This window comes from Oculina patagonica, unplaced genomic scaffold (assembly GCF_052425735.1).
Source record: "Oculina patagonica isolate OP01 unplaced genomic scaffold, crgOcupat unplaced8, whole genome shotgun sequence".
NCBI lineage: Eukaryota > Metazoa > Cnidaria > Anthozoa > Scleractinia > Oculinidae > Oculina > Oculina patagonica.
In genome coordinates this window covers 4,165-15,000 of record NW_027558690.1, presented here as the reverse complement: position 1 = coordinate 15,000, position 10,836 = coordinate 4,165, and the positions used below count along the sequence as shown (strand labels likewise).

Genomic DNA, 10,836 nt, shown 5'->3' with positions numbered 1-10,836 from the left:
CTGATCATTTATAACGTTACTGTAAAAGACAAGGTTTTTATAATTCGCCTTTTAGTTAAAAACAACTATGACATAAGTTTTACATATCAGGCAGAGTATTGGTCTTTCAAAATCTTAGTAAACGTTACAAACACTAAGGCACATCCTAAACATGTATAAGAAAATCCTCCCGATGATTTTAACACCCCCATATGAAACAACATGTAAAATTCTTTAGTTAAAAGTTATTTTCAGTCCGCACTGAGCAGTCTCGGGGTTTTGGTTTTCATTGTTGACAAAAAATACTTATTAGCTGTCGCGATGGGCTATGTAGTGGGTCAGTGAGGGAGCGAAAAGTTGAGTAGCTTGCGGGGCGATTGTGCCCGCTTTAAGAATAGGCATGGCTCGTCTTCACATATCGATCACTTTCCGCTAAGAAATAAACTAATCGTTAACTGCTCACTACAGATGGTACTATAGCCTGCGAACGTTTTTAGCGCTTTAAAAGAGTACGCGATCGCGAGAAGGCCGTGCGAGGCCCCCTCGCGCCTTTCGCGTTTCTGCCATACGTGCGCTAGAAACTGCGGAACCTACGGCGCCTGCTACGCAGGCTTATGGTAATACTGATAGCGCAGCTCACACCGGAAAGAAAAACATCATTCGAGGGAGCGATTTGAACTCCAGTCGTTAGTTTTTTGCAGATACTTGATAGTCTAAGCTATATTCAAGTTCTGGTGTTCAGGCAATAGTGCACTGTCATGTAGTTGCATTGTACAGGTTTTGCTTTCACCCACCCATTCCCACCCGGGGGCCGCATCGGGGGGGGGGGGGGCAGTCTCGGTTCCTCGGCTCCGCCTTTGATGCGGCTTTGCTTTTCCCGGCAAACAATACAGTTTTATTGTATATGATTTCTCTGTGTCTTTCCTTCATTAACCTGCGTAGGATTATAAAACGAAATCCTTTGTATTGAAACATAAGCTCGAGGCTAACATTTTCTTATGTACTGTTTTAATATTGGGCGCCATTTATGCAATCGGGCTTGGACCGGCAATGAAGCAATCTGATTAGTTGGTTTTAATAATAATAATAATCTTTTATTAGGAAGCCTTCATTCACTATACAGTGGTTTTCAGAAAGGTCCTAACTAAGATTAAAAATACTTAATAAGACTATATACAATAAAACAAAAATACCTAAGAATTAAAAACTGTTATTAAAAACTAACTTGAAAGAATTAACTAAAAAACCTACTTAGAACGCTACGCTTAAAATTTACAAAATCAAGTGCATTTCTGGTGTCTCTGTCTAGGGTATTCCAGTCTTTCAGAGAGTGATAACACACTCTCTGCTTTCCCCAATTTTTGGTTACATGAGGTAGCCTTAGCATGTCTTTATTCCTTGTGTTATAGCTATGAATGTCCCTGTTAGCTAGTAACTCCATAGAGTGATTCATAAGTCCATTTATACACTTATAAACATATATACAGCGATGATAAAATCTACGTTGTTCTAGACATTAGGCAGAAAAAACTTGAACATGAGCTTGGACCTGAGGTTCATGATGTTGCGCAAACGTACACCAAGTTGGGTGTTGGTCAACGTGACTTGGGTAATGAGAAACAAGCGAAGAGAACTTCAGGAAAATGCTCAATACATTAGGCTGAACAAGCTTGTTGATACAGGTATTCGAATGGGGTAACCTGAACCAGACATTTGGTATGTGCTTTAGACTTACTTCTGAAGAAACGTTCGGCTAATCTTTGTAAAAGGAACATTGAAAAAATCCTTGAAGAATAATTGGAAGCCATCGCTAGTCTAACGAAGATCTTCATTAGAATTAATTTAAAAACGTAACTTAAACAATTCAGGCGGTATTTTAATACCGCCTGAATTGTTTAGTTCTTGCAAAGTTTTTAAAAAAACTTTGCAAGAACTTAGCAAATTGAGTGGTACTAGGACTTAAAGCTGATTGCTTCCAGCTAACAGAGAACAAGCGTTTTCTCACTAACCTTATTTTAAAGAATTTTGAAGCGTTGCGTTGCGTATCGCCAGGTGGCTTAAAATATTACAAATAACCTATTTAACCGATGACCTACAATACAAATACCGTGCCATATTTTAACCGGTCTCGGGTGTTAATTGTAGTCTACCTGGATAGTAAATAGAGGATATTACATTGTTACGCGGAGATATGAAATTTATCTTCGAGTGTTCAAATCGATATCTCAGGAGTGAGCGCAGAGAACGAGTATTATATCGATTTGAACACGAGAAGATAAATTTCATATCTCCAAGCAACCATGTAATATTCTGTTTATTATAACCCAACTCAATTTGAACTTATCTGCTGATATAACTTTTTGGGCAGCTTGTCTGGTTGCAAACTTAATCATGTGAACCATATTAAAACAGATCACTAGACGGGAAACTGATGATCTTTTGGCTGGTTCTAAACTCGTAAGATGTATTGCATGCAGTCCCTACTTACCCTTTGCGAGAAGTGTAAAGGATTGGAGGGAAAAACAGCCGCAAGAAAATACTCACGCCGTCCTCACGCATTGTTCCCAGTTTTCGCGCGGCAATTTTTCCCGTTCGTTTCATTTTACTCGTCTCCCTCGATGACCTTTGAGTAAAAGAGATAATTTGTCGTAGTCTCACGGTCAAACTAACTTCATTTCCAAATGACTGAGAAAATCGACTTTAAACAAAATAAATAAAATATTTTGTTCTTTGTAAATGCCAGATTTAGCGATGAGTGGCTAAATCGATGATTGGCTTTAAATGTTAATGTTTATGCGTATGCTAAATAATATCTGCTATGTGTTTGTCAAAAAGAAACATGTTTTATTAACCTGAAGAACTTTTATTATTTTGTTTTTGCTAGGATCTAAAACATTTCTGCCAAGATCAAACCTTCCCAAAATGGTCCCCAACTTCACTGGCCGCGAGAACGAATGTGACGAAGTTGTTGGTCACATGACTTCCGAATCAACCCGAATTGTTTCAGTCTGGGGATCACCAGGGTTCGGAAAAACCTCCATTGCAATCGCCGTAGGACATCGTCTTCAAGCTCGTGAATTACCCGTCTACTTTCTCTCATTACGAGGGTTTAAGTCAAAAAGCGATTTAACATCAAAACTTCTTAGCCTCCTCCGACAGTCTAAGATAATTGAAACTGATAAATTACAGAGTTTATCAACTGATGATGAGCTTGGTGTAATTTTTGACAAAGTATCAGATCGCTGTGTTATAATCCTCGACAATGCTGATGACCTGTTTGAATGTGGCGTGCCAAACGTAAAGGAAGAGGTTATCAACTTGATTGGCGATCTTCTCAATCGCAGTGACAAGATCAACTTCCTTCTAACCACAAGGGAGTCGTTGTCTTTCTTGAATCTACATTTGCAGGGACACATGGCTGTCAGAATAAAAGAACTAGATGATTTGTCATGTCAAGCCCTGGCTCGCCAACTGCTTCCAGAAGCGAGTTCTTCTGACTTAACAAAAGTTTCGCAAATCTGCGGGCAGGTGCCTCTAGCCATAAAGTTATTGTGTTCCTCCATTTCTGAAGATTTCGCTCGATGCAGTCAATATCTTGATGAGTTTATGAAGTGTTCAGATAACATTGTGGAAATGTTAGATGACCCAGATTATCCAAGCAATCTGAGATTGAAAACCTTATTTGACTCGTCGTTCCAGAGACTCTCCACTAAAGACCAAGAATCTTTGGTTGCCCTGTGTATTCTTCCGGCACAGTTTGATTTAAAGATTGCCGCAGCTGTTTTGGGAATAACAAGAACAACCGAAGCAGAGAAAGTATTGCGAAGACTTCTAAGGAAATCTCTTATTGATTGTTGCTCAAATTCTGATAAATTCTCTATGCATAAACTAATTCAGTCGTTTGCAAGAGAAAAGGGAGAAACTGACATGAAGCAAACAGTTCTCATTTCAAAGTCTCGCTACTATGCCTTTTACATTGAACAATTCGAGAAACTAAATGAGAATTTTCTCACAGGGCGTTCCAGGTCAGCATTCATTGAGTTCTATGAGCACGAAAAAGAAACTGTTCAAAGTCTAATTGACGGCTGTTTAGATTCAAAGACAGCCGACAGAGCTTTCGATGTTTTGACGAAAGCAGAGCTGTTTCTTCACTCCCTTTACTGTAGTGAAGGAGCCACGTTTTACCAGATTTTCGATTCAGCGTTAATGGCAGCCAAACAGCTTGGAAAAAAAGTTTTCTACAGGCGACTGCTCAATTCCAAGGCGTTTGGTGAGGTGACCTGGGGCGAGAGTGGAATCACGAGGAAACTACTTTCTGAATCTAAAGAACTTCAAGTACCTACTTCTTCCGACTGTGATGAAGAAAAAGGAAAACACTTATGTTACTTTGGAATCTATAAGCTTGTTATCGGAAACACGGAGGCTGGAATGAAAACTTTACAAGACGCCCTTTCTTCTATGAACACCAGTCCCGAACATACTATTTTAAGGCTTATTATTTTTCAAATTTTCGCTCTTTATTATCAAGGCAAAAATGACATAGTAAGCTCATCCAAGTTCTATATGAAAGCTCTGAAGGAATGCGAAGATGCAAATGACCCGTGTTTACTAGTGATCCCTACGACAGAGGCGACAACAAAGAAAGGATTCAAGCGCATCACACCAACAGGACAAACCAATCCCTTGCTAAACCAACCACTTGTAATTGAAGTTATCTTTCTTGTGAGCAGTGCAGTAAAAACATTTTCTAACCGTGCCACCAATCAGTTTTTCGGCAATTTGGTGCTCAGCATACTAAAAAACTCTGAGGTAGATTTCCAAACGAGCAATCCTGGTTGGTTTAATTTCTATCGCAATGTCGTTTGTTTATTACGGACATTTAGCAAATACGAGGCGAACACTATAACGCTTACCAAAGAAAGAATCAGCTTTCATGAAAAAGCACTGCACCAAAGCATGAAAAGGAAAGAAAACATCATCGGAAGTTCAGAACAACACAAAGAGGCTCTAGCGCAGAACTATCTAGACCTTGGCGTCATAGAACACAACAGAGGCAACTACTCAGAAGCTCTTGCGTCCTACAAGCTTGCACTTGATATCAGACGGAAGTTGGTTGGTGAAGAGCATCCACAGACCGCTGACAGCTACCGGGAAGTAGGAGTTACACAACATTCACTGGGCGACTACACCTCTGTTCTCGAGTCCAAGAAACATGCACTTGATATCAAACGGAAGTTGTTTGGTGAAGAGCATCCACAAACGGCTGACAGCTACCGGGAAGTAGGAGTTACACAACATTCACTGGGGGACTACACCTTCGCTCTCGAGTCGGCCAAGCTTGCACTCGATATCGGACGGAAATTGTTTGGTGAAGTTCATCCAGAGACCGCAGACAGCTACCATTTATTAGGAGTTATACAACATTCATTGGGCGACTACACCTCCGCTCTCGAGTCGGCCAAGCTTGCACTGGATATCAGACGGAAATTGTTTGGCGAAGTTCATCTACAGACCGCAGACAGCTACCATTTATTAGGAGTTACACAACATTCACTGGGCGACTACAACTCCGCTCTCGAGTCGGCCAAGCATGCACTCGATATCAGACGGAAATTGTTTGGTGAAGTTCATCCACAGACCGCAGACAGCTACCATTTATTAGGAGTTACACAACATTCATTGGGCGACTACACCTCCGCTCTCGAGTCCAAGAAACGTGCACTTGATATCAAATGGAAGTTGTTTGGTGAAGACCATCCACAAACCGCTGACAGCTACCGGGAAGTAGGAGTTACACAACATTCACTGGGCGACTACACCTCCGCTCTCGAGTCAGAGAAGCATGCACTTGATATCAAATGGAAGTTGTTTGGTGAAGAGCATCCACAAACGGCTGACAGCTACCGTGATCTAGGAGTTACACAACATTCACTGGGCGACTACACCTCCGCTCTCGAGTCGGCCAAGCTTGCACTCGATATTAGGCGGAAATTGTTTGGTGAAGTTCATCTACAGACCGCTGACAGCTACCATTTATTAGGAATTACACAACATTCACTGGGCGACTACAACTCCGCTCTCGAGTCGGCCAAGCTTGCACTCGATATCAGACGGAAATTGTTTGGTGAAGTTCATCCACAGACCGCAGACAGCTACCATTTATTAGGAGTTACACAACATTCATTGGGCGACTACACCTCCGCTCTCGAGTCCAAGAAACATGCACTCGATATCAAATGGAAGTTGTTTGGTGAAGAGCATCCACAGACCGCTGACAGCTACCATTCAGTAGGGGTTACACAACATTCAATGGGAGACTACACCTCTGCTCTCGAATCCAGGAAGCATGCGCTTGATATTAGACGGAAAGTATTTGGTGAAGAGCATCCACAGACCGCTGACAGCTACCGTGATCTAGGAGTTACACAACATTCACTGGGCGACTACACCTCCGCTCTCGAGTCCAAGAAACATGCACTTGATATCAAATGGAAGTTGTTTGGTGAAGAGCATCCACAGACCGCTGACAGCTACCATTCAGTAGGGGTTACACAACGTTCACTGGGCGACTACACCTCTGCTCTCGAATCCAGGAAGCATGCGCTTGATATTAGACGGAAAGTATTTGGTGAAGAGCATCCACAGACCGCTGACAGCTACCGTGATCTAGGAGTTACACAACATTCACTGGGCGACTACACCTCCGCTCTCGAGTCCAAGAAACATGCACTTGATATCAAATGGAAGTTGTTTGGTGAAGAGCATCCACAGACCGCTGACAGCTACCATTCAGTAGGGGTTACACAACGTTCACTGGGCGACTACACCTCTGCTCTCGAATCCAGGAAGCATGCGCTTGATATTAGACGGAAAGTATTTGGTGAAGAGCATCCACAGACCGCTGACAGCTACCGTGATCTAGGAGTTACACAACATTCACTGGGCGACTACACCTCCGCTCTCGAGTCCAAGAAACATGCACTTGATATCAAACGGAAGTTGTTTGGTGCAGAGCATCCACAGACCGCTGACAGCTACCATTCAGTAGGGGTTACACAACATTCACTGGGCGACTACACCTCTGCTCTCGAATCCAAGAAGCATGCGCTTGATATTAGACGAAAAGTGTTTGGTGAAGAAGAGCATCCACAGACCGCTGACAGCTACCGTGATCTAGGAGTTACACAACATTTACTGGGCGACTACACCTCCGCTCTCGAGTCCAAGAAACATGCACTTGATATCAAATGGAAGTTGTTTGGTGAAGAGCATCCACAGACCGCTGACAGCTACCGTGATCTAGGAGTTACACAACATTCACTGGGCGACTACACCTCCGCTCTCGAGTCAGAGAAGCATGCACTTGATATCAGACGAAAGCTGTTTGGTGAAGAGCATCCACAAACGGCTGACAGCTACCATTCACTAGGGGTTACACAACATTCACTGGGCGACTACACCTCTGCTTTCGAATCCAAAAAGCTTGCACTTAATATCAGACGAAAGTTGTTTGGTGAAGAGCATCCACAGACCGCCGACAGCTACCATTCAGTAGGGGTTACACAACATTTACTGGGCGACTACAACTCTGCTCTCGAGTCCAAGAAGCGTGCGCTTGATATCAGACGGAAATTGTTTGGCGAAGATCATTCACAGATCGCTGACAGCTACCATTCAGTAGGGGTTACACAACGCTCACTGGGCGACTACAACTCCGCTCTCGAGTCAGAGAAGCGTGCGCTTGATATCAGACGGAAATTGTTTGGTAAAGAACACCCAAAAACTGCTGACAGCTATCGTTCCAAGTACTCTTCATTGTTCTCTACCGAGCAACAAGTGAGTATACTGAATCATGAAGAAAGTATGTCATAAAAATATATTCCCGGGACAACTGACGTGTAATAAACGTTAACCTATGTATCAGATGTTTTCTTCTGTGATGTGTGTGCAACGAATTCGTTAAAGCACGATCGTGTCAACCGTTCTCGGTTTCATTGAAATGTATAACCTCTGGCGCCCAGGGTAAACAAACATGAAGTGTAAGTTTATTACCGATTGCAAAGTACGGACGAGCCCCTTCACATTAAAAGTACTCCTCCATTTGGTTTTGTCCTGAAATGGAAGGAGATAGTTAGTCAACGAAGAATCAAAGTTCGTGCGGTCACCTCTTAGAAGCTAAACCATTTAAAATGCGAGGATGACCTCCTAAGTAAACCTTTTTTTTGAAGACCGAAAAAGAAGACAAAAAATGATAATAGTTATCAGTGGCAGATTCAGACCTTCAACTAAGAAAAAGGCCTTTGTTCTGTATCTACACCTAACATTTTAATCAGGGGGATCATTTAAACATATATTTTATCAAAAACATGGAGGGGTGCCGCCCTCCCGGGCCTAGCCTGCAGAACAGGCGGTTTATTTTTTGCGGGGTTATTGCGAGGTCGTGCTCGCCCCCACGCGACCCGCCAAATAAAAACTCGCACTTCGCGCTTCGACCCGCAAAATAAACCGCCTGTTCTGCAGGCTATCCCGGGCCATTCCTCTAGTTCCGCCACTGATAATAAAGGGGGCTATCGAACTCGGTTTTTAGCATTAAGGACTTAAAGCTAACTTATGGGTGTTTTTGCCAGTTTATTTTCTTGTTATGGCAACTTTTTTAAAAAAAAATGATGATGACTTGTCACCAGTGATTGGAAATTCGTTTGAGACCATTCAGTTTGAAGGTGACAGTTCCCCCTCTTGAGCCACCTTAAACTGGACTTTGGAAGAACCGCAGTACGTATTTATTCACGAATGTCACCTGATATAGACAACACCACATGAAGTAGAGGAGTTGTAAACACGTCGATGAAAAAAATAAGAAATGTGGGAGCGGCCCCCGCTAGGGTAACTCTAGCACTTGGATTACCCTACCTGCTAAACAGGCCCTTAGTACTAAACACGTTTCTCTAGAAGATCACAATTTACTCTGTGTAAGAACTTTTAACGTGCATGGATTGTTTGACAGACAATAACCTGGTCTGTGCTCGTATTCTTTTTCTTTCAGGTGGAAACTCTATGATCAGTAACACGAGAACTGGAGCTTTAACCCTGTCAAATTCCACCTTAAGTCGTATGGGTCTCGAGCTTTTGCTGTTTCGTCGCCTGAATCTGGAACAGTCTACCTCTTTTTATCCGCTCATGTGACAATTTAAGTTCTTTTAAATCAAAACTCAAAACTTATCTTTTTAAAAACTTATTACTCTTAGCGATTTTTACTTTTTATTACTTTTAATGTACATTTTTAATTTTTAAGATTTATTCAGCTAATTTTAACGAATTTTTATAGATTTGTAAAGCGCCTAGAGCAGACCTGGATAGGCGCTATAAAAATGTTTTATTATTATTATTATTATTATTATTATTATTATTATTATTATTGAGGAATAAAACACGTGACATGAAAGTTTGCTAGTTATTGATTTTGCACAGAGTTAACAGATCTTCCAACAAACCTTTAGACTGCAAAAATGTTGCAAAAACGCAAAGGGGTGGACCTATAGCTAGCTGGCTTGTGAAACCGGTATCTCCTTAGTATCTTGTAGGGTTCTTGCCTGAACAGATTGCATTACAGTTATTAGTTTGAGTTTTTTTGAACACTTGAATTTGATTTCATGTTTGTAAAATTGATTTCTGCAATTGTTATATTGCTCGAGTTGTTTTGCTCCGACCAATTATTGTTTATCTTAAAGGTCGGGACACACTAGGCGACAGGTCGCTGCAGCGTGTCGCTTGGACAAGTTCCTACATTTTTGCGGCAATCTTTGTCGCTGCGAGAAAATGAGCGAAAGCAGCGTTGTCGCAGCGTGTGCACACTTCTGCGACAAGTGGCTGCAACAAAATACAAATTAACCAATGAGAGAACGTCATGTTTTTTTCGCCATATTATATTGGAACTAGTTCACATTTCCACTTCACTGTGTGTGCACCGAACAAGCGCCTTGTCGCAGCGACATGTTTTGAAGCACTACACAAGGAGCGACTTGTCGCAGAGACCAGCTGTCGTCGCCTAGTGTGTCCCGACCTTAAAGAGAAAACGATTTTGACGCTCCTTATCGAAGGAATGTATGCAAATGTGTATTGTGCGCAGGCGTAATTTAAGGGCGCATTACAGTATCTCGTTGCCAAGCTACGCGGTTGCCGCGCAAGCGCAATTTTATTTCCGGTTTTCTCGCATTCGAGATTCAGCTCAGCAGCTAAATTTTACGTAAGTTTAGTTCCCTTTCGGTTAGAATCCGTATTCCAATCACGGAAATGTGTTATGCAGTAAAAGCAAACTGGGTAAATGGAAATAAAAAAAACCTTTGTCATACTAAATGATTGCAAAACATATACGAAGCAAGTATCCGAAACCGCCGAAATATATTTAAAAGTAGTGCCGATGCATTAGAAAACATGCGAATGTGCGGCGCTACCGTATTTTCATCAGTTTCCCCTTCAGCTCACTTACTGGAGAAATCTGTGAAAGCTACTGAAAATCAAAGGCTCTATGAGCAAAGTCGTGAATGTGGTATATTATAAACTGATAGCCCAGAATTAGCCAAAATAAATTTTAAATGTCTGCTGACAAACGACAATTTTTGTAATTGTCTATGAAATCTGTTAAACGTACGTCATAGTTGAGTCATGTTTAAAATTCTAGCTGGTAAGTGATAAATAACCCCTGAGAGAGACACGTATAGTGGTAACAAGATATGAGGTACCTTAAGATGCTGCGAAGCTGGTAATGGAAAGAAGCTAGGGAATTTTTTTTTTCACCAAGCTGTTTCACATTTGCTAAAGGGTTCTTTAATTAATAACCAGGTAACTCAGCCATTTTAT

General features: G+C 41.7%; 2 protein-coding genes across 2 annotated transcripts in view; both read left to right on the top strand.

The window, feature by feature from the left end:
- LOC144641270 (uncharacterized) overlaps positions 1–9,365 on the top strand; it is a 157,509-nt gene extending 148,144 nt beyond the window's left edge. Inside the window, exons 15-17 of the mRNA XM_078500301.1 lie at positions 2,864–5,149; positions 7,169–7,815; positions 9,023–9,365. Of these exons, the coding sequence (XP_078356427.1) occupies positions 2,864–5,149; positions 7,169–7,815; positions 9,023–9,037 (2,948 nt within the window). The 3' untranslated portion in view covers positions 9,038–9,365. The remainder of the gene's footprint in view (positions 1–2,863; positions 5,150–7,168; positions 7,816–9,022) is intronic.
- Positions 5,192–7,161, top strand: LOC144641271 (uncharacterized; the record flags this gene model as incomplete). Its single annotated transcript, XM_078500302.1, has 2 exons — positions 5,192–5,221; positions 5,308–7,161. Coding segments are annotated over exons 1-2 (1,884 nt in total), but the record flags the coding sequence as incomplete, so codon positions are not given.
- Positions 9,366–10,836: the final 1,471 nt, after the last annotated feature.